The 25,027-nt window shown below is 41.9% G+C and overlaps 2 protein-coding genes across 2 annotated transcripts in view; both read left to right on the top strand.

The window, feature by feature from the left end:
• The window catches only part of tpp2 (tripeptidyl peptidase 2), a 301,990-nt gene that overhangs the window by 116,022 nt on the left and 160,941 nt on the right, over positions 1 to 25,027 (top strand). The window lies entirely within an intron of this gene.
• On the top strand, positions 417 to 23,953 carry cenpq (centromere protein Q). The gene is made up of 8 exons (XM_083758347.1): positions 417 to 622; positions 8,135 to 8,189; positions 8,968 to 9,073; positions 11,828 to 11,896; positions 14,273 to 14,402; positions 15,523 to 15,642; positions 23,388 to 23,465; positions 23,719 to 23,953. The coding sequence occupies exons 1-8, from the start codon at positions 506 to 508 to the stop codon at positions 23,872 to 23,874; spliced, it is 831 nt and encodes a 276-aa protein (XP_083614473.1). The 5' UTR covers positions 417 to 505; the 3' UTR covers positions 23,875 to 23,953.

Raw genomic sequence — 25,027 nt, 5'->3', positions numbered from 1 at the left:
GTCCAGATAGTTGCCTTGCGGAGCCGTCTTTTGTCCAGTGTCCACTTTATAAAGTCCATGCACTCCAGTGAATAGCATTTATCCATTTAGATAACTTTATTATTATTATTATAAGGATTTAATTACTTATTCTTACACAGAAACATAATGTGTGTCTTATAGCATCATATAGCATCATTTAAATGCTTAATTTGTAGTTTTAATGTGCAAATTAAACTTTTTTTCAATACTCTAGAGGGTACTCTTATTTTGAAGAGATCGTCCACCGGAAGTCTTAAATTAGCTCACTAGATTAGCTCACTAGACGCTGCCTGACGTCACGTCTCTCGGTTGGTGTCATTTTCAAAACATCTCCCGCGAGAAGTAATTTAAGATAAGTTGTTCAATCACCACATCATCCACATAACATTATGTAATATAACAACACGTCGTACAATCTCCCTTCGTTGCATCGTTTGGATTTCATATCTTGCTTCAAGCGTCAGTTAGTCTAGTTTGTTCAGCCATGAAACCCATTCGAGGCTCTGCACGGGACTCGTCCAAACCGCCTACCGGGAAAAACACCAGCAAGAAGAAGACTCAGACTCAGAAACACAAACAACACAACGCAGAGACCCCCCAGGTGAGAGAGAGAGAAGAGAGGAGAGAAGAGAGAGGAGAGAGAGAGAGAGAGAGAGAGAGAGAGAGAGAGAGAGAGAGAGAGAGAGAGGGGGGGGCTGTGTGTGTGTGTGTGTGTGTGTGTGTGTGTGTGTGTGTGTGTGTGTGTGTGTGTGTGTGTGTGTGTGTGTGTGTGTGTGTGTGTGAGTGAGTGAGTGAGTCTCAATCTATCCATCTGGTTCCCCACCTCAGGTCCCTCACTGCTTGCACCACACTAGCCCTGGTCCAGTGCTTACAGCAAGTCTCTAAGCACTGGACCAGGGCTAGCACTAGCTCTGGTCCATAGGCTAGCACAACACCACAGATCACTGTCTGAAACACTGTCACACATCTTGAATGGATGTCATGCATACAGAGGAATGTACAGTAGCACGCCATGATAGAATAGTGGAACTCATAGCAAAGGACATGTCAAAATACCATGCATCTTCACTTCAGTGAGAATGTACAAACATTCCAGGGTCATTCCATCCATGTTCCATCTCTGTGATAACTCGGATACCTTTACCCTGACGGCTAATACAACGCTAGAGTTGGTGACAATGTTATCACACGTAAAGATGAAATTACCTACCTAGGTTCCATCCTGGAGGCTAATCTTTCCGGTGATAAAATGGCCACCAACGTAATCAAAAAAGTCAACCAAAGAACAAGATTCCTTTACAGGATCTCCTCCCTGGTCAACAAAAACACCTTGAAGACCCTAACAGGAGCCCTCGTACAAGGTTTCTTTGACTATGCATGCACCTCCTGGTACCACAGCACCTCAAAGGCCCTTAAAACTAGGCTCCAGACTTCCCAAAACAAACTGGTCAGGCTCCTACTTGGCCTCACCCCCCGAACCCACCTCACTCCTGCCCACTTTGACAGGCTGGAATGGCTTAGGGTCGATGACAGAGTACAGCATCTTGCAATGGGTCTGGTCCACAAGATTCGATACACCACCAAGATACCCATGTACCTGTCTAGATACTTCCTTAATGTTAACGAAGTCCACACCCACAACACCTTAGGGAGTGCAACGAACCATGTACAACCCAGATTCGGCACAAACAAGGGACTAAATTATTTTCGCTCCTATGCCACCAAAATGTGGAACGCCCTACCAACAGTCATTAAGACATGTGCATCCCTTGACTCCTTCAAAACCGCTCTCAAAGGGCACCTACGGATGGCTGCAATTCGAAACTGGCCCCCGTAAAATCTGAATCCCCCACCCCCCCCCTTTTCCCCTCACTGTATAAGTTTCTTTTCCCTTTTTACCTCTTATGAGGCGTGTAAAAATATGGTTTGACCCTAAAAAAATTGTAACAAAATGTTTCTCAACTGATTTTTGTAGTATTAGGTGTCCTAAATAACATACTAAAAGTTTACCAAAGTTTGACCACCCGAAATGTGTTTTTTTAAGATGGCCGTCGCCAGTTCTTAAAATACCATTACTCCTCCATTATTCATCCTAGAAAAGTAATTTTGGTGTCTAACCCTATGTTTTGGTTATCTAGGAATCCAATTAGCATATATAAATTTTAGTCAAGCAATTACAAGTACAATGATATATTAAAGCAATTGGTTATAAGGTTATAATGGTGTAATAGGACATTACCATTTTCTATAATGCCGTACTGCCCAGGATTGGTGAATTCATCACCTATACAAAATTCACATTCTGTTGAAGCTTTCAGGAGATTTATTTTGATACCATAACAATAAGGAATACATTCATTAATTTATTACTGGGCGGTACTGTCATATGATGTGACATTTGTAAAAGCATGGCTGCCAAGTGATAGACTCATTAGACTGGGAATATTACACAAATCATGGAAGAAATGTACAGAGAAATGTCTGCACTATTTTGTTTGTAAAGGTGTCTGGCAATAATAATAATAAAACTAGAAAAAGTGCCCTTCTGGGCACAGGTCTCCACCAGGATAGGAATGTAGGACATTGCAGCTTGCCTTCATCTGGTGGTTGGATAAAAGGGCAACAAAAGTAAATAATATAACATCTAACAGTATATTAATAATGCTTAGTAATGTTATAAAGATGAATGGCATGCATTATACAAATGGCATGTTATGGCCTCTAGGGAGTTGGCATACAAAGTTATCCACAGATCCGTGCAGTTAGAGGTAAAAACACTTTTCGGCCAGTTATAGCGCCACCTTGAGGCTGAGTTGAAATTGTTCATGTGGCATTTCTTCCTCGGCCTAGTGGGAATGTGCGTGCACAATTTCACGGAAATCACGCGATGTGTTCATGATTTGCAGCATTTTGTTTGAAACTGAGCACTGCTGTGAACTTTGGAAGCCAATCTTAACCAATCAGGATGGAGTCTGAGAAATCTGAAAGACCCGTTTCGTTGAATGGCTCTAGAGAGACTGTGTACCAATTTGCGCGATGTTTGGACAAAATCTGTAGGTGTACTGTGCAAAAACTTGTTTTGCACAAAGCGGCCTCCTGGTGGCGCTATAACAGGCCGTTCTGGAAATGTTGGGGCAGAGGTTCATCGTTGGCATCCAGGGAGTGTGTGTGCAAAATTTGGCATCGACCGGGTTAACGGTGCCAAAGCGGCCTCCTGGTGGCGCTATAACAGGCCGTTCTGGAAATTTTGGGGCAGAGGTTCATCGTTGGCATCCAGGGAGTGTGTGTGCAAAATTTGGCATCGACCGGGTTAACGGTGCCGGAGATTAGCTGCTCACGGACACACACACGGACGGACGGACGGAGTACAAAACATACTCTCCCCCCATGCCTTCGGCCTGGTGGAGACAAATATGTCCCCTAGGGTAGTGGTTCCCAAACTGTGGGCCGGGACAAACATTGTGAAAATAGGCGATCTATAAAAGCTCATAATGCTGAGTGTCTTTGCACCAAACACACTCAGTAGGACCAATTGGCCACTTGTCTGGTCTATGGGGAAGATGGACTCCTCAGTGGGGATACATTGGAGAGAAATGGCCCCTCATGGGCCTAGAGACTAGAGGGTGTGCAAGTCAGTCCAGAGCTATCACACATGTATCTTGGTATATAGGCAGGTGGTGGAGTGTGGCATGGATAGGGTTCAGTTATGCTTGTCACAGACATCTTCTTATTCCCGAGACTGTAGTAGTTGTGTGTGTAAAATGAATTTCACATTTACTTTGTGTTTGGTACTGCTGGCAATAACCTTGAGCCCTGGGCTCCAGTCTCGGTCTCCCCATAGAATCCCAATCTAACATCCCTCCACGCTGTAGCCCTGCTGTTATCCAACAAACAAGCATTGCTGCCTTCCAATGCATGGCTTTTTAAGTCATATGGCAGCCAAGACTATCCATGTGGCCAATATACAGTGGGCGCCCCTAATTTCGTGTTTTTTGCACTTTTTGCATTTTCGTACTACAGTAGCTGTTCTAGAGGAGAGGGGAGAGGATATTCTGCGCCATAATGATCAGTCACTGGGGGCCCCAGTAATATTAATGGTCAGACACCAACCAGACACCGACTCTCCTGTGAGCCAGTCCGACATAGGGACACCCCTGTCTGCCTGACAAACAATCATGCACCACGTAGAGGTCTTATATAACCACCACTATGTGGGTCTGACCCTTCTGTATACCTATGCCCACTCTAAGCGCCTATAGCTCTGGCCTAGGAGCCAGCAGGAGGTCCATTTGGGACCAGCATACATACATTTAAGAACACGACTGCCTGACAGTCTTGCAACATGTGGAGGTCTTATAACCACCATCAGTGGAGACTGTCCTCACTACCTATGCTAACTCAAGAGGTCCTATCTCGGGAGTAAGAGCCAGCATGGTCCACATGGGACCAGTGGGACTATAAGCCAGGCGACATATAGGAACACTCCTCCCAGCCTAAGCTAAACCCCAATTCCTTAGTTTCTACCTCCTCCACACTCCGTTCCCCAGCATGCCGTGACTTAGAAATTGTTTGCATTTGAGGAGTTGAGAACGAGGAGAGTGCAGGCTCCCTAAGCCACTTGGAGTGAGATCTGGCAAAGATCTTTCATGTATCGTTTGCAGAACTGTCTTTGTTGAAATGTGTGGCGTATCATTTCTCCTCCTCTACATGACAATCTTCGGAGCTCCGGAATGGTCCAACAATCCAGCTGTGTGACACGTCATAATTGCTGTCACTTCAAAATGATGCAGGTCTATTCCCCCCTCCTCGCTCGACGCCAGGGCTAAGGCGTGAGTGGAGGACATGAAGAATGTATAATATTGGAACGTGGCTATTGCAATGCACAACATGGAGGTCTTAGAACTACCACCACAGGGACAGACAAGCCCCAATCTCTTTAACTGCCTAATGAGCACTCGTCCTGGGCTCTCAAGTGCCCCATAGCTTTAATGGGACATGTATGAGCCACCTCGGACATTCAGAGAGGAGGACACCATGAGGGTCTTCTTAACTTTGCTCTTCTGTGCTCCAAGTCCCCAGGGAGAAATCCAGTGACCCCCACTCCCCATACTCCCCTGTACCCACTTGAGGGGAACTCTAGGCCCACTAAACTCTAGTCCGGACTAGGGTTGGGATTCAGAACCGGGTCCATTTCAGACCCAGTTCCAACATTGCAGATCCGGGATCCGGAGCCGGTTCCATAGTTTTTTTATTAACGGTTCCCCAAACGGTTCTCATCAATCGTCATTTAGCTCCGCTGTGTCTGTGCATGCATGCATGCAGAGCCAAGTTACTGGGGTGACGTCACCCCACCTACATGACTGAGTAGATTAATCTTGTGACTCATGTAGGCGTATTGATTTTGAGATGTTTCCTCAATGTGGACATGCAACTGGTGCAAGTTGCAACAATCTTTGCAGGAAACTATGACATTGCATTTATTGCACTTTGCGTGCTCACTGCTCAGCCTCAAGAGTCATTTCCCTCTCTGTTAACCACACTCACACTGATGCCATAGTTTCCTGCAAAGGATATTGCAACTTGCACCAGGAAACATCTCAAAATCAATACGCCTACACGAATAACGTTAGAAAATAAAAACTACTAACTTCTACAGAGCTTTTTATTATGACTCGACGTCTTTCTGTCTGAATCACGTTAACTATAGAGCCATGAATTCAATAAAAATCAATTTGTCTGCACTTATTTTTACAACTTATAAGCAACTCAATTGCTTTTTATTTGGCTCTAAATTAACCGCGCAACTGTTGAGAGCCCAGCCTTTAGGTGCATATACATATACCTCCATAGATTGATTACTTTATAAACAGTTTGCAGAAAAAACTTAGGTTCTGACTACTCTGCACTAAGAGTAAATAATGCAATAAATTAGTTTTGGGTGGGGTGTATAGTCAAAGATTAATTATTTAGTTTGAGACAAATTTTATCCACAGATCCAAATATATATATAATATTTCAATATTGCAATCAGTAGGCTATTGTCTATCAACTGACAATATTCTCTGACTGCCACAACCTTCTGAATTACTGCAAATTGTGACTATTAGTTTTGTTGTGTTTTGAGGATATATTGAAACCTTATTCCAAAAATATATATAAATATTTAGATATTTATTAAATATTTAGTTTAGTTAACTTGAAATTGGTGACTATTTCAGAGGGTTTTAACAGTCACAAACACAATATTGGATTTCACAATTATCTAATTGTATCTCTGCAATTTGGACAAGTTCAATGGACTCCTAGACCCCAAAAACATAGGGTTAGACACAAAAAGTACTTGTCTAGGATGAATAATGAAGGAGTTAGGCTATTTTAATGGTTTTTAGGCCATCTTGGACGCCATCTTGAAGATAAAACCTTTCGGGTGGTCAAACTTTGGTAAACCTTTAGTATGTTATTAAGGACACCTAATACTACATAAATCAGTTGAGAAACCTTTTGTTACAATTTTCTTAGGGTAAGGTGCTTTTTTCATATATTTACCCGCCTAATGATGAAATCCTGTTCTGTTCTTTGACTATATAGAAGTGTCTATTTGTATCTATTTGTAACATTTGTATGTTTTGATGAATTGAACATGGTGGACCCTCTTGTAAACAAGTGTAATGCTTAATTGGGTCGTCCACTGACAGTTAAGAGTCTTTGTATTGAGTTTGTGCTTGAAATGTACTGTAATTCTGCAAACTGTTACTAAATATTTCAATCAATCAATCAATCAATCAATCAATCACATGTTGTTGTGGTTGCTGAAGAGTCCAGAGAAGTGTCTGTATTAGAGATAGAAGCACCTTTGACCACAGCAGCCTAGAGGAAGCCTTTATGACCATATAGGGTCATAAAATAATACCAATCTACACAACATCTCAGAGCTGGGCTATAGGTGCAGACTGTCTTTATATTTGGCAGCCTAGGGCATTATACCCACACACTGGTTGTTGGAGGGTTCCAACAACTTGGGATGCCCAAAAAGGCTGGCAAAGTATTGTGGTGTCTCTGCTATAATTGGCTTATACCCATAGAGTACTGAGTACTGTTACTTATACCCATAGAGTACTGTTACTGTTACTTATACCCATAGAGTACTGAGTACTGTTACTTATACCCATAGAGTACTGAGTACTGTTACTTATACCCATAGAGTACTGAGTACTGTTACTTATACCCATAGAGTACTGTTACTGTTACTTATACCCATAGAGTACTGAGTACTGTTACTTATACCCATAGAGTACTGAGTACTGTTACTTATACCCATAGAGTACTGAGTACTGTTACTTATACCCATAGAGTACTGTTACTGTTACTTATACCCATAGAGTACTGAGTACTGTTACTTATACCCATAGAGTACTGAGTACTGTTACTTATACCCATAGAGTACTGAGTACTGTTACTTATACCCATAGAGTACTGAGTACTGTTACTTATACCCATAGAGTACTGAGTACTGTTACTTATACCCATAGAGTACTGAGTACTGTTACTTATACCCATAGAGTACTGTTACTGTTACTTATACCCATAGAGTACTGAGTACTGTTACTTATACCCATAGAGTACTGAGTACTGTTACTTATACCCATAGAGTACTTAGTATTGTTACTTATACCCATAGAGTACTGAGTGACTGTTGTACCATGAAAACACATGCCATGACTTTGCAGATGTAACTTTAATGCACCTATAATATTTGTGTCCTTGTATGCATATCCTTTGTGTGGACATACATTGTACATGGGGGTCTTTACAGAGGTAACAACAAAATAAAAACTACTTTATTAGAAGAAAAGGAAAAACACTAAAAGCTAAAAAACATTAAAAAGAGGGTTAGCTGGGATAGGCAATATTCAAGAGGTGGGTCTTGAGGGCGGTTGTGTGTCTGTGTGTGTTATATGATATCTGGTGTGTGCATGCATGGTTATATCAGAGGGTGATTTAGGCTCAAACCATTAGAAATAGGTTTGAGGGACATATAGACAATATGATATTAAATATTAAAAAACTGTTTTAAAAATGTTTTTAAATTCATTAACCTTCCTGACGGTTTCAGGACTCGGTACCAGGACCCAGTGCTCTCAAATCCACAAAGAAAAAGAAGAAAGAAGGTGAGAAAAGCATTGCTTGTCAAAAATAACTGTGGGTCTTTATGTGTGTAATATGTGGTTTCAGATCTTTTAGATTTTAGCAGTGAGCCCAGTGTCTCTGATGTCATGGACACTGGGCTCACTTACTTCCTGGACTACAATTCCCATAAAGCTTTGGTGCACTGCTCCTCCTAGTGGATAGGGGGAGGGCTGACTGCCGGCCCCCCAGTGAGGGGCCGGGTTCCTTAAAGGACCACTTCACCACTTTTCAACCTATCTTCATATAATAGGTCCTCACTAATAATCATTTAAAAAATGGCGCAATTTTTTTCTACTCAGTCTGTGTCTCATAGGAGGGCTGTGGGCAGTTCAGAAACTCTCTTCCAGTAACATCATCGATGGGGAATACAAGCTAATAAAAACCTGTAGGCTTTCTAGTCCTGAAAAGTTGCAATGCGAAAATGGAAGCCATTGTTCTCACGATAATGAAAATCTAAACATTTTTGTAAATAAATATTGTTTTAAAATTAATCTGCCTAATGATGATGTCACTGGAAGACGGTTTCTACTCAGCCAGTAGAAAAAAAATCGTGCCATTTTATCATGATTATTAGTGAGGACCTATTATATGAAGATATGTTAAAAAGTGGTGAAGTGGTCCACCATGTGCAAGATGTGAACATCCATTTAGGATTTGTAATGCTATGTACAGTGAATTTACCTAGAAATATATTTCCATTGGTATGTTCGGAATATGTCGGTAATAATAAAAGTAATGTTTTTGTATGTTGAACATTAGGGGATGCACCATCAGCCCCTAGAAAGACACCAGGTCAGAAACAATGGAAGCCAATGCCTGCGTCCTCTGTCAGTGCTCTGGACAACATACTGGAGATGTCAATACTGTGAGTGATCTGGCCTACACTGAAAATGTTCATTTGGTAATTTTATATTAGGTTTATTATTTTTATGTTACAGTACATATTTGTATATGTGTTAATCACACTTGACCTAAAATCCTTGATTATATCCTTGATAATAAATTAATAATAATGCATTTTATTTATAAAGCGCTTTACATTCTTACGAATCTCAAAGTGCTACAAGGTTAAAAGCATGGCAAAAGAAATAAAATTAGATATAATAAAAGAAGCGTAAGTTCTTTGAGGTGGGGGGGGGGGGGCATTTCCATAGATGCACTGGTGTGTAAGAAGGGAGATCTTGTATTCAGTCCTGAAGGTGATGTGGAGTCAGTGGAGAGAACGGCGGGTGGGTGTAATAATATGATCATATTTCCGCACTCTCATCAGCGGGGCGGGGCATTGCGGTTTGTGATTTTTTTAATGTGATTTTCTGCTGTGAAATAAGTCCCTCCCCACCCCTTCCTTGCGAAGAGACCATAGCCACTTGCCCAAATGTGCTCAAATCTGCTGACATCATCACATTTGTCATGACGTCTATGGCCGTTATTAGCCCAAGGAGTGTCTTTTGTGCAAAACTAATGCTTGGAATGGATTCAGAATCATGAAAACCCCCTAGTTTGACACGTCACATGCTACTTAAAGCAGTATGAATTTTAGGCCATTTTGACTTATTGTGCCATAACCCATTTTGGGTGGGATCCCCTTTTGGTGTTTTAAGTGTAATGTTATACTTTAGTTATTGAAAAATAGCAGATCTATAAGCTCATAGCACCGAGTGGTGCGCTACGCGCTTGTAGGTCTGCTATTTTTGAAAAGTCGTGAAAATGTGCCGCACATCTTTGAATATATATTTCATATTTTTTTTAAACTAAAATATTGGCTTCTAGGGGGTCCCTGGAACTACATATTTTGAGATGGGGGTCCGTGTGGCCCAATAGAGATAATTCTGGGAGTCCTTGACATGAAAAAGGTTGAGCACCACTGACATAGAAACATGGGTTTTTCAGATTTCTTTTAGGATTCAGAAGCCTTTTTTTTTAATCGACCTCAGTCCAAAATGGGTTAACAGGTTGTTGATGGTGGCCATATGGATTTGGGGCTCTCATGAATTTCCCCTGCATTTCTGCGAGGTACATTGGGGGGGCTCAATTTGTTATTCAACCTTCATAGAGCCTTTGCTCTCCGCGGTCACGGAAGAATCGGATACGACCCTGTGTACATGTTCAACACAGCCATGCAAAATAACATTGACCGCTATGAGGTGGTGAAAGCTTGACATGCATAGCAAGAACAGTTGCTAAACAATTTTGATTGGCATTGGACAATCGCTTTTTGGGGTGGGATTTAGCAAAGGGCTAATTGCAGGAAGTTGTGAAATATGCGGGGAAAATGAGAAATGCAAAATATGTGAAAAGTTGTGAAATTCGCAAAATATGCATTTTCTTTTATGCTGTGAAATATGCGGGAATTCTCCCCTGCATAATCACTATTTGGCTGATTTTGCAGTAAATTATGCAATCGCATAATTGCATTTTTCTGGAGGGTCTAATTTTAGAAGCTTTTTTTCAGAGGCTGTGCACTTTGCAGTGTAGATTCAGAAAATAACAGTTGTTCAAAGATTTGAACCAAGTATAAGTAGTGTAGTTACTTAACTGGTCATTTTACCACCCATGTATGGTTCAAGTTGTTTGTCTTGTTTCACAGACAGCCAGTAGCAACATGGCAAACCGCCAACAGTGTGAACTCCCTACCTAGCTCCAATTTGACCTTTAGCTCCATTGAGTTCTTCTAAAACTTGCTCTGGTACGACTACAACCATCGTTGTATTAATCTTATTCCTGATCAGCTGAACAATGATTGGTCAGCCCGTATCAATTTCAAAATTATGAATTGTTTGTAAAACAAACACAGAGACTTTTTTTGTTTGCCCTTGAACTGGAATTATCGCACATACGAAATTGAACAACAATTAGAAGGTGTGTGTGTGTGTGTGTGTGTGTGTGTGTGTGTGATGTAATTTTGACCATATGGGACCTTGCATGCATAAGCTGTTTACTTGTTTTGCATGTTTGTCTGTATAGGTCTTAGACTCTTAGAGTATATATGAATAGAGAAGACACCCGAGTTCTCCTCCCATCCACTTGCATTAAGTTGCTCAAAAGCGCATGAGGCGATTTCACTCCTCCTTCCGTGTAGGAACAGAGTGCATTCTGGGATGGATTTGCCCCAAACACATGAACGCGCTGCCGTTGACTATCATTGTGCCGTTTGTGCGCGTTCACGTACGATACATTCGTTCACGTGTCATGGCCCCAAACACATGAACGTGTGCAATGATAGTCAACGGACCAGCGCTGGCTCGAGCTGCAATGACAAATCCGGCCACTATGTCCATTTCGCCTCAGGGTTTCCGCTGGGTGCCTTCTCTATTCATATATACTCTAAGGTATAGGTATGCTATTTAGATTTTAGTTTCTTAAAAGGATCCCTGGCTAAGATGCCCACACATGGACATATGACATCATCAACTTGCGACGGGAGCAGTTCCTATTGAGTAAAAATATTCTCTATTTATGAAAGAAATAAAATGATTATGGTGTTTTAATTCTTTTTAATTTTAGTTATAGAGGGCAAGTATGATGTTTTAAGGCATATTTGTCTTATTAGCCAGGGATCCTTTTAAATACTGTCAAATGGCTTTGTGGGCTAATGATATGTTCCGATATGTTGTCACAGATCTGCCCTTTCCTCGAGGAAGACTGGTGTGACAGAAGTCCAGAAACATCTGAATTTGGTGAAAAATCGGTAAAAATCTCAACCTCAATGTTTTTCACGTTACCATGTAACTCCAAATGATTCTCTGAAGAGTAAAGTGGGGAGTGTGTCGGTAACCTGTCAGTAACCTGGTTTTATCCAGTAAAGTGGGGAGTGTGTCAGTAACCTGGCAGTAACCTGGTTTTAAAGTGGGGAGTGTGTCAGTAACCTGTCAGTAACCTGGTTTTAAAGTGGGGAGTGTGTCAGTAACCTGTCAGTAACCTGGTTTTATCCAGTAAAGTGGGGAGTGTGTCAGTAACCTGGCAGTAACCTGGTTTTAAAGTGGGGAGTGTGTCGGTAACCTGTCAGTAACCTGGTTTTATCCAGTAAAGTGGGGAGTGTGTCGGTAACCGGGCAGTAACCTGGTTTTAAAGTGGGGAGTGTGTCGGTAACCTGGCAGTAACCTGGTTTTAAAGTGGGGAGTGTGTCAGTAACCTGGCAGTAACCTGGTTTTATCCAGTAAAGTGGGGAGTGTGTCGGTAACCTGGCAGTAACCTGGTTTTAAAGTGGGGAGTGTGGCGGTAACCTGGCAGTAACCTGGTTTTAAAGTGGGGAGTGTGTCAGTAACCTGGCAGTAACCTGGTTTTAAAGTGGGGAGTGTGTCAGTAACCTGGCAGTAACCTGGTTTTAAAGTGGGGAGTGTGTCAGTAACCTGGCAGTAACCTGGTTTTAAAGTGGGGAGTGTGTCAGTAACCTTGCAGTAACCTGGTTTTAAAGTGGGGAGTGTGTCGGTAACCTGGCAGTAACCTGGTTTTAAAGTGGGGAGTGTGTCAGTAACCTGGCAGTAACCTGGTTTTAAAGTGGGGAGTGTGGCGGTAACCTGGCAGTAACCTGGTTTTAAAGTGGGGAGTGTGTCAGTAACCTGGCAGTAACCTGGTTTTAAAGTGGGGAGTGTGTCAGTAACCTGGTTTTAAAGTGGGGAGTGTGTCAGTAACCTGTCAGTAACCTGGTTTTATCCAGTAAAGTGGGGAGTGTGTCGGTAACCTGGCAGTAACCTGGTTTTAAAGTGGGGAGTGTGTCAGTAACCTTGCAGTAACCTGGTTTTAAAGTGGGGAGTATGTCGGTAACCTGGCAGTAACCTGGTTTTAAAGTGGGGAGTGTGTCAGTAACCTGGCAGTAACCTGGTTTTAAAGTGGGGAGTGTGTCGGTAACCTGGCAGTAACCTGGTTTTAAAGTGGGGAGTGTGTCAGTAACCTGGCAGTAACCTGGTTTTAAAGTAGGGAGTGTGGCGGTAACCTGGCAGTAACCTGGTTTTAAAGTGGGGAGTGTGTCAGTAACCTTGCAGTAACCTGGTTTTAAAGTGGGGAGTGTGTCGGTAACCTGGCAGTAACCTGGTTTTAAAGTGGGGAGTGTGTCAGTAACCTTGCAGTAACCTGGTTTTAAAGTGGGGAGTGTGTCGGTAACCTGGCAGTAACCTGGTTTTAAAGTGGGGAGTGTGTCAGTAACCTGGCAGTAACCTGGTTTTAAAGTGGGGAGTGTGTCAGTAACCTGGCAGTAACCTGGTTTTAAAGTGGGGAGTGTGTCAGTAACCTGTCAGTAACCTGGTTTTAAAGTGGGGAGTGTGTCAGTAACCTGTCAGTAACCTGGTTTTATCCAGTAAAGTGGGGAGTGTGTCGGTAACCTGGCAGTAACCTGGTTTTAAAGTGGGGAGTGTGTCAGTAACCTTGCAGTAACCTGGTTTTACAGTGGGGAGTGTGTCGGTAACCTGGCAGTAACCTGGTTTTAAAGTGGGGAGTGTGTCAGTAACCTGGCAGTAACCTGGTTTTAAAGTGGGGAGTGTGGCGGTAACCTGGCAGTAACCTGGTTTTAAAGTGGGGAGTGTGGCGGTAACCTGGCAGTAACCTGGTTTTAAAGTGGGGAGTGTGTCAGTAACCTGGCAGTAACCTGGTTTTAAAGTGGGGAGTGTGTCAGTAACCTTGCAGTAACCTGGTTTTAAAGTGGGGAGTGTGTCAGTAACCTGGCAGTAACCTGGTTTTAAAGTGGGGAGTGTGTCGGTAACCTTGCAGTAACCTGGTTTTAAAGTGGGGAGTGTGTCAGTAACCTGGCAGTAACCTGGTTTTAAAGTGGGGAGTGTGTCGGTAACCTGGCAGTAACCTGGTTTTAAAGTGGGGAGTGTGTCGGTAACCTTGCAGTAACCTGGTTTTAAAGTGGGGAGTGTGTCAGTAACCTTGCAGTAACCTGGTTTTAAAGTGGGGAGTGTGTCGGTAACCTTGCAGTAACCTGGTTTTAAAGTGGGGAGTGTGTCAGTAACCTTGCAGTAACCTGGTTTTAAAGTGGGGAGTGTGTCAGTAACCTTGCAGTAACCTGGTTTTAAAGTGGGGAGTGTGTCGGTAACCTGGCAGTAACCTGGTTTTATCCAAATTCCAGGTTTCTTGCTGAATGTAAGCAGCTCAAAGTCCCGATCCAGAGACCAAGTGACCTTTCGTGTTCCTCTCGTCAGTGCCAGGAACAAACCAAAACATCATTGGCTAACAAGAGAGATCTGAGCTCACTAGAGGTGAGAGACATAACAATGTCCCTAATGTTCAAATAATCCATTGGTTTACTGAATACTGAGAATTTGAGTAGTGGCATCATTAATATTACAATTGCAAGTAAAAAGCTGTATTAAGTGACAGTTTAGTCAAAGATAAAATAGGATTAATATCTTTCCCATCAGGCACATTTGAAAAGTTGTATTATTCCTTTACTAGTGATGGTAGCTTACAAGGGTAGAAATTACATGATAAATGGTGACATGAAATTATAATATATTGCCTTGTGAATAATGTAGCACAAAGTGTTCCTAAGATAACAATATTTGTTATTAATTCAATTCATTGCAGTGCCACAATTGTCTTCACTCACTATTACAAATGCAGAACATTTAGACATTTTCCTTGTGAAATGTTGTCTGGTTTGATGTGTGACCTCTGGTTGACCTCTGTGTTTCCATGGTGTCTGGTTTGATGATGTGTGACCTCTGGTTGACCTCTGGTTTGATGTGTGACCTCTGGTTGACCTCTGTGTTTCCATGTTGTCTGGTTTGATGTGTGACCTCTGGTTGACCTCTGTGTTTCCATGTTGTCTGGTTTGATGATGTGTGACCTCTGGTTGACCTCTGGTTTGATGTGTGACCTCTGGTTGACCTCTGTGTTTCCATGTTGTCTGGTTTGATGTGTGACCTCTGGTTGACCTCTGTGTTTCCATGTTGTCTGGTTTGATGTGTGACCTCTGGTTGACCTCTGGTTTGATGTGTGACCTCTGGTTGACCTCTGTGTTTCCATGTTGTCTGGTTAGATGTGTGACCTCTGGTTGACCTCTGGTTTGATGTGTGACCTCTGGTTGACCTCTGGTTTGATGTGTGACCTCTGGTTGACCTCTGTTTTCATGATGTGTGACCTCTGGTTGACCTCTGTGTTTCCAGAGGAGTCTGGTTTGATGTGTGACCTCTGGTTGACCTCTGGTTGACCTCTGTGTTTCCATGTTGTCTGGTTTGATGTGTGACCTCTGGTTGACCTCTGTGTTTCCATGTTGTCTGGTTTGATGTGTGACCTCTGGTTGACCTCTGTGTTTCCATGTTGTCTGGTTTGATGTGTGACCTCTGGTTGACCTCTGGGTGACCTCTGTGTTTCCAGAAGAGTCTGCAGACGGTGGTCAGAACCTTGGAGACGATGGAAGAGCAGAAGGTTTCTCTGGACCACCAATGTAGTATCTTGATGGATCAGCTGGAGGATGAAGAGGAGAAGGCAAAAGAGGTACTCTGTGTGTGTGTGTGTGTGTGTGTGTGTGTGTGTGTGTGTGTGTGTGTCACCACAGTGACGAAATGTATGCTCATCAAAACCTGGTTGTTGTAAATCTGTGCATTTTATGTAACTTTATTTAACCCATTTTGGGCGGGAACCCCTTTTGGTGTTTTAAACATTATGTTATAATTTAGATATTGAAAAATTGCAGATCTACAAGCTCATAGCGTGCCATCGAGTGGCGTGCTACGTAGGTAGAGCTTGTAGGTCTGCTATTTTTTTTAAATCGAAGAACCACTGACATAGAAACATATCTTTTTCAGGAAACTGTCATGTCAGGATGTAGAAGACATTTTTAGAATCTGATCTCAAAATGGGAACATTACCATTGCATAGTAGTATGAGTGTCTTTGGATGTGTGAAAGTGTAATGTACTATTGGACAGGTGTAAACATAAACCAAATGCAACTGAACACCAAAGCTGCTGCCTGGTAGGAGAACAAAGAGAAGCAGGAATAGAAGACAAAATGTACAGAACAGAAACCTATAGCAGGGGTCATCAGAAGTATGATGTTTTAACAAGCAGACATATTTTGAAAGTCCAGTTTCCTTTTACACAATTTGCATAATGTTGGGCAGTTTCCTTCCTTTATTTTCTTTGTGACCAATTTAGGGTGCATAATCTGCATATAAGAACTTCCATTGTGCCCTTCTATCATTCCAAAAGGTGTACACTATAACAAAGTAATATTCACTAATGGTTAGTAATTTTATGTAAGTAATAAGACCTCAATTAAAACGATGATTCTATGTTGTTAATATCCATCATAATGGTCAGTATGGGGCTAGTAAGAAACTAGTTACACAAGAATATTTACTCTCTTATGCTTAAGCAATATTACACGAGAGGGTGTGGGTTAACGTGATTATTTAGTCCAGTACCTGCCTGTAGACCCTATCGCAATTTGGTGTTGGGGGAATTTCTCACTTGAACTAAGTCAATGGGTCCCTAGACATGAAAGATCAATGAGGTGCTTGTCCGCCATAGTGCCACGAATGGCGCAATGGCCACATCAAAAATGGCCGCCATCGGCTATGATGAAAATCCAACCTTTTTGTTTTTTAGTGTTTAAGCACATGTAATACATTCATTTTGACTAATTGTGGTGTGTGGAATTCATTTCTGATATTGTTTTGATGATTTGGGGGGATTTTGACCTTGAATGGTCATAGTCAAGGTCATTTTGCTATTCCACAGACCTTGGCCATAACTTGTCCATTTTTAGGAGTAAGAACAGGAACCACAAGTCTATTTCAACTAAATCTGACTCTTAAAATTAATTTCTGATATTGTTTTGACCATTAGGGATCATCCTGTCATATAATTATTGATGTTAATGTCATTTTTCAATAATTCGATTATGATTCTTTAGTCGCTTTTACTATATATTTTCATGATTTGTTTTCTTTACATAAACAAAATACATGGGCATGAGAAAAACAACAACAGCACCATATGTGCTGTGTGAATAAGCCCATTGTACAAAATACTCTGTCCATGGCCCAAATGAGCCAATTCATTGCTATGGCAACCCCATAGTGGAGGTAAGTCAATATATCATAAGAATCGTTCACTTGATGGTACAAGCACCAAATTTGGTACACAAGTGCTTCAGAACCTACTCTCTCAGAAAAGTACGTTGTCCACTTGAAAAAACTAAATGGCCACCATTTTTCAAGATGGCCGCCAAATGAAAAGGGCCTTTTGTGGCAGTTCTGGACAACCGTGGTTCCGACCAACTCGAGACCGGGCACTGCACTCCCTGTGTGTGTGTGGAACGTGTGTGTCGAATTCGGTGAAGTCGGTGGGGCAAACGGTTCTCGGGTTACATGGATTACAGATGTACAGACACACACAGACTTGAATATATGTCAATGGGCAATGCCCATTGGGGTTTTTTTTAGATGATGGGTAAGAAGAGAGAGATGTGATGTCAGGTGGTGTGGGCTAAGAAGTGGTCAGGGCTAAGATAAAGTATATGAGATGTAGGCCTACAGTAAGTGCAAAGAGAGATGGTGAGGGAGGGAGAAAATTATTTGTACCAATTGACCAAACAGTAGACAGTAGTGTATCACGTTAAGGTGAGTAGGCCTATAGAGATGGAAATGTTCTAGCAAGTGAAGCCAGTGTATTGAGAATATGGGACATATGTGTCAGGAGTTATTTGTGACAGAAGGCTACCAGTGAGAGGGAAGATGTATACGATGGTAGTGAGACCAGCCATGCCGTACGGTTGGAAACGGTGGCACTGATGAAAAGGAGGCACAGCTGGAGGTGGCAGAATTAAGGATGCTATAATAATAATAATAATAAAACTTTATTTGTATAGCACCTTTCATGACATCAAATGCAGCTCAAAGTGCTTTACAGAACAATGGAGAATAAAATAAAAGCAAAGCATAAAAGAAAAGCAAGGCAACGACATTAAAAAACAAGCAGTAATGCAATACAGTGAGGACATGAATAACACAAAATATAAGATCACTTAAAGGCAATGTTGTAGAAGTGGGTCTTGAGCTGAGCTTTAAAAATGTCTACAGAGGCTGCCTGACGAAGGTACAGAGGGAGCTTGTTCCATGCCGATGGCCCGTAGAAGCAAAAAGCTGCTTCCCCGTATTTTTTAGTTGCCATTTTTTTAGGCAAAGCGAGCAGGCCAGCAGTGGAAGACCTTAGCGGGCGGTTTGGGACATATTTAGGCAAGCAGTCATGTAGGTAGGAAGGTGCGAGACCATTGAGGGCTTTATAGACAAGTAAAATAATTTTAAAAACAATCCTAAAAACAACCGGAAGCCAGTGCAGTGATGCCAAAACTGGAGTAATATGTTCTCTCATCTTAGTTCTAGTTAAAACTCTGGCTGCTGCATTTTGGACAAGTTGTAATCTGTCAGTTGTTTTCTTAGGCAGTCCTGTATGGTTCTCATTAGGAGTGAAAAGGAAGGACATTATCAGAAATTACTGAATTAGAGGATCAGCCCAGGTTAGAAGGTTTGGGGATAAAGCAAGAGAGGTGAGGTTGAGATGGTTTAGACATGTGAAAAGGAGGGATGAGGGTACATTGGGAGAAGGATGCTGAAGATGTAGCTGCCAGGTAAGAGGATGGCCAAAGACAAGGTTTAAGGATGCTGTGAGAGATGACATGAAGGTGGCAGGTCACAGAGGAAGATGTAGAAAACAAAACCAAAAGGGGTCCTCCCCTTTTCCCTGTGCGTGCACACACACACACACACACACACACACACACACACACACACACACACACACACACACACACACACACACACACACACACACACACACACACACACACACACACACACACACACACACACACGGTACTCTACAGTACACTACAGTATGTTACAGTACAGTATGGTAAAGTACAGTAACGTGCGGTACGGCATGGTACAGTATGATACCATAAGGTATGGTACAGTACAGTATGATGCCGTACAGTACAGTAAGGTACAGTATGGTACAGTATGGTACCATGCAGTACGGTACAGTACAGTACAGTACAGTATTGTACAGTATGATACCATACAGTAAGGTACAGTATGGTACAGTATGGTACCATGCAGTACGGTACAGTACAGTACAGTACAGTATTGTACAGTATGATACCATACAGTAAGGTACGGTACGGTATGGTATCATACTGTACCTTACTGTACTGTACGGCATCATACTGTACTGTACCATACCTTATGGAATCATACTGTACCATGCCGTACCGCACGTTACTGTACTTTACAATACTGTACTGTAACATACTGTAGTGTACTGTACAGTACCGTGTGTGTGTGTGTGTGCACGCACAGGGAAAAGGGGAGGACCCCTTTTGGTTTTGTTTTCTACATCTTCCTCTGTGACCTGCCACCTTCATGTCATCTCTCACAGCATCCTTAAACCTCGTCTTTGGCCATCCTCTTACCTGGCAGCTACATCTTCAGCATCCTTCTCCCAATGTACCCTCATCCCTCCTTTTCACATGTCTAAACCATCTCAACCTCACCTCTCTTGCTTTATCCCCAAACCTTCTAACCTGGGCTGATCCTCTAATTTAGTCATTTCTGATCAAGTCCTTCCTTTTCACTCCTAATGAGAAGCATAGCATCCTTAATTCTGCCACCTCCAGCTGTGCCTCCTTTTCATCAGTGCCACCGTTTCCAACCGTACGGCAAATAACTCCTGACACATATGTCCCATATTCTCAATACACTGGCTTCACTTGCTAGAACATTTCCATCTCTATACTCACCTTAACCTGTTACACTACTGTCTACTGTTTGGTCAATTGGTACAAATAATTTTCTCCCTCCCTCACCATCTCTCTTTGCACTTACTGTACATCTCATATACTTTATCTTAGCCCTGACCACTTCTTAGCCCACACCACCTTCACACCATCACATCTCTCTCTTCTTACCCATCATCTAAAAGAAACCCCAATGGGCATTGCCCATTGACATATATTCAAGTCTGTGTGTGTCTGTACATCTGTAATCCATGTAACCCGAGAACCGTTTGCCCCACTGACTTCACCGAATTCGACACACACGTTCCACACACACAGGGAGTGCAGTGCCCGGTCTCGAGTTGGTCGGACCCACGGTTGTCCAGAACTGCCACAAAAGGCCCTTTTCATTTGGCGGCCATCTTGAAAAATGGCGGCCATTTAGTTTTTTCAAGTGGACAACGTACTTTTCTGAGAGAGTAGGTTCTGAAGCACTTGTGTACCAAATTTGGTGCTTGTACCATCAAGTGAACGATTCTTATGATATATTGACTTACCTCCACTATGGGGTTGCCATAGCAATGAATTGGCTCATTTGGGCCATGGACAGAGTCTTTTGTACAATGGGCTTATTCACACAGCACATATGGTGCTGTTGTTGTTTTGCTCATGCCCATGTATTTTGTTTATGTAAAGAAAACAAATCATGAAAATATATAGTAAAAGCAACTAAAGAATCATAATCGAATTATTGAAAAATGACATTAACATCAATAATTATATGACAGGATGATCCCTAATGGTCAAAACAATATCAGAAATTAATTTTAAGAGTCAGATTTAGTTGAAATAGACTTGTGGTTCCTGTTCTTACTCCTAAAAATGGACAAGTTATGGCCAAGGTCTGTGGAATAGCAAAATGACCTTGACTATGACCATTCAAGGTCAAAATCACCCCAAATCATCAAAACAATATCAGAAATGAATTCCACACACCACAATTAGTCAAAATGAATGTATTACATGTGCTTAAACACTAAAAAACAAAAAGGTTGGATTTTCATCATAGCCGATGGCGGCCATTTTTGATGTGGCCATTGCGCCATTCGTGGCACTATGGCGGACAAGCACCTCATTGATCTTTCATGTCTAGGGACCCATTGACTTAGTTCAAGTGAGAAATTCCCCCAACACCAAATTGCGATAGGGTCTACAGGCAGGTACTGGACTAATTGCCACGACAGTGATGCGGTCAGGAACGAGACGAAGTCGAGTTCCGCAAGCATCACTGAAGTCTGAAGTCATTTTACATTTTGTATTAACAAAATATCACATGCAGCACCTATATGAACGCACGGTTTAAAAAAATATGCTTGTAATTTACATGTGTTGGACATATTTGCAAGATGACCACTATATTTATTTCGTCCTTGTTTTTTGTAGTTTCTTGCTTTCACCTAAATCATGTCCAAGCTAAACTGATTCCTTATTCCAAAGCAAGCTTTTCACAATTGGACGTGCCCTTGAGCAAGGCACTGAACCCCAACGGCTCCAGTGGAGCTGCTTAGTGGCCTTAACAGTATAAAGGGCCTTGCAAACGGGGAGCGATTTCTCCGAGTGTTTTTCCTCTGAGAAGTCGTGGTGCGACAACGCAAGCATATTTAGTATTTACGTGAGCGCGGTCCCGTGAATTTGTTGCATGCGTGCTCGTTACGTGCACACGCCCCCCGCGACTCACCAGACCTGGAGGAGGCCTGTGTTGATCCAGGCAACAACGCCTGCGTTCCTCGCTTCACGTTTGCAAGGCCCTTAAGACTGTGGTTGTACTGTTCAGGTTTTAATGTGTGCGTGTCTGTCTGTGTTTCCACGTGCAGGGCGTTGTTGAAAATGAGCAATTGTGCTCAGCTACTACCCTGGGTAAATAAAGATAATCAAATAACATAACTGTTCTTGTGTAACTAACTAGTTCCTTACTAGCCCTACCAAGGGTTTTATTCAGGTGTAACTAACTAGTTCCTTACTAGCCCTACCAAGGGTTTTATTCAGGTGTAACTAACTAGTTCCTTACTAGCCCTACCAAGGGTTTTATTCAGGTACGACTAAGTACCATTAATTATTGAAATAAGCTGATACTAGTCAATCATGTATGCAAAATGAAAATTTAAAAATGCTTAATACTGATTTAATACATAGCTAAAAGGCAGCCAAATAAAGGGAGACTGGATCATCACCTAGATCTGCATATATGGAGGCGGCCAGCAACTCTACATCTGACCTCAAACCCTTAGATCTCCATATATGGAGCTGCTGACCTGTTCTGAAAATCCATATGTTGATCCTTCCCCACCTGTCCTTCCTGTTCTGACATTCCATATGTTGATCTGACCTCATCAAACCCTGTACACTCAAGACACGCTCCATATATGTCCAGTACAGAATTCATTCAATATGTCAGGGGTTTTCAACATGTGGTCCGTGGACCACTGGTGGTCCCTGGAAGTATTGCATGTGGTCCCTGACCATTCATTTAGTAATGTAGTCATTTACTAACAAATTGGAGGTCCAGAAATTCAACAGAAAAAGGTAGTAAGAATCTCAAGAGGGGGAAGTGCAGCGGATTGTCTGGTTGAGTCATTATTAGGAAATTATTTCAGTCAATGGACCATTGGTTGAGAAACAGTGGGATGTATACACATGGGATGCATAGAAAGTGTTACAAAAGCACTAATCTTAGCCCATATATCCCCACCCATTACAACAGTGGTCCCCAGGTTGATTCTAAGTCAGGGTGGTGGTCCCCAGGTTGATTCTAAGTCAGGGTGGTGGCTTTAGGTGAAAAAATATCATAATTTTATTAATTAATTAATTAATTAAAATATGTTGTATTATTGCAATGCTGGGTGTTACAGGGTTAAATCTTTGAGTATATATGAATAGAGATGACATCCGAGTTCTCCTTCCATCCACTTGCATTAAGTTGCTCAAAAGCGCATGAGGCGATTTCACTCCTCTTTCCGGGTAGGAACAGATTGCATTCTGGGATGGATTTGCCCCAAACACATTAACGCGCTGCCGTTGAACGTGCACGAACGCGCACGAGCGTGCTGCCGTCGTGAACGTGCACAATGATAGTCAACGGACCAGTGCGTTCATGTGTTTGGGGCCAGGCTGCTATGTCCATTTCGCCTCAGGGATTCCGCTGGGTCTCTATTCATATATACTCTAAGGGTTAAATGCATTCTTTCCTGTTTGAGCTTGTGCTCTCATTGATGCCTGTGTGCCTGTGTGGACGTGTAAGGGCTGGCTGTTCTTAGGAACATATGGAAACAAATGTAGCAACAGGAAATTACTTAGCAAACGTGTTGAAGGACGTTTTTTTTTTCTTTTCTGAAATACTATGACATCATTATAATCATGCTGACCTGTGCAATACTCCTCTGTATGGCTCTTTTTCTTCATCAGATATTCCACGTACCGGAGCAAGGAGTCCTCGAGCTGCGCTCTCTGCCAACACTCAAACCCAATGAAGCAACATTACAGGTGATTTTAGCACAACAAACGCACCCATTCACTCTACCGTGTAATCACTTGGCAGCAGTGTTGTGAACAGGATGTGGTTAAAATAGCTGGTCAGACACTTCCTCCTGAGAGGAAGAGTTGTATATGTTGCATTCTGATTCTCACTGATGCAATATCATTATGAAATATTATATTTGCCCCATAGTTGCTGCTTTTACAAATAATTGGTTGCAAGAAATAATGCAGTAGTATTGCATGCTATTGTCTCACTTAGGAGCAGATGATGAGAATTATACCAAACGCAGAACGCGGAACCACTGCTCACCGATTGGGAGGAATTCTCCAGAAATCAGCTCACCTCCAGGATGTTCAGGCTTTGCTGTTTCATGCGCACAAACATGCTGATCAGTTAATGATCGGTAGCGTTTAGCAAGCCTTATACTGTAGTTTATTTGGACTGCCATTAAGACCATTTTTCTATGAATGGATTTATTTTGAGATCTGTTCATATTTTCTCCGGAGTCATTAAAACGTTACCAAACATAACTTGGATAAACATTGTGTGGTTATAAGTCATGGATGTTTTAGGTTCATACGTAAAGCATCAGTCAATTTTCATCTTGACTTTTCAAATCAATGCATTACGGTCGCCACTTTTTTTGTTGTTGCTTAAAGCAATGTTTTTTCCTAGGAGGGTTGGGGAGGACTAGAAGGAAGTGCTCATTGGGCTTCACATGATAAGCTATTAAAAACGTTCGCTCTGAAAGAATATATATTCGAAGATTTGCGCCACATTTTCACGATTAAAATAAATAAATAGCAGATCTACAAGCTCGTAGCGCGGCATTCTGTGTTGATATCTTCTGCTATTCAATAGCTACAGTATAGTATAACGTAATCCCTCTTGTTTTTTACACCTCCAGCAGAGAAAATACATCTCACTGTTCAGCTTATGGAGCTTCTCTGGCGTGTAATAAACTATGTATAATTTTGAATTAGCGATAACTTGTGACGAAGGTTATAGGAGCAAGAATGTATTTTATCACATATATTAATATATATATATATATATAGGACCAATCTTCTGGACTTATCTGGAGTGAGAAAATCTAGAGATGGATCTGCGAGACTCCTCAGATGTCCTTAGAAGTGAGCAGACTTTGGATAGTTGGGTTCAACAAGGGACTGCTACACTATTTTTAAATGCTCAAATTGAACAATTCATTTATTCTTTTTTTCAACTTCAATTTTATTCATTTTTCATGAACCAAAATAATAATAATAATAATAACAATAAGACAAACAAATGAACATCACAGTATATGCTGCCAAACATCATATTTTGAATCAGGAAATACAATAGAAGGTTAATGCTATAATAGCTGGAAATCACACACAGACAGGATAATATTGGAAAAGAAACTACATACATACATACATACATACATAATGGAAGAAATATTGGGCAATAGTATGCGTTTCGGCGTGCAGGCCTTCGTCAGTGTCGAATTTTGACACTGACGAAGGCCTGCGCGCCGAAACGCGTTTTTCTGTCTGGTATGACTGCTGCTGCGGAGCACTAT

Source organism: Protomyctophum parallelum, assembly GCF_964188405.1.
Source record: "Protomyctophum parallelum genome assembly, chromosome: 2".
In the NCBI taxonomy this organism is placed as follows: domain Eukaryota; kingdom Metazoa; phylum Chordata; class Actinopteri; order Myctophiformes; family Myctophidae; genus Protomyctophum; species Protomyctophum parallelum.
The sequence above is the reverse complement of the archived record's forward strand: the minus strand, read 5'-3'. Positions and strand labels throughout refer to the sequence as shown.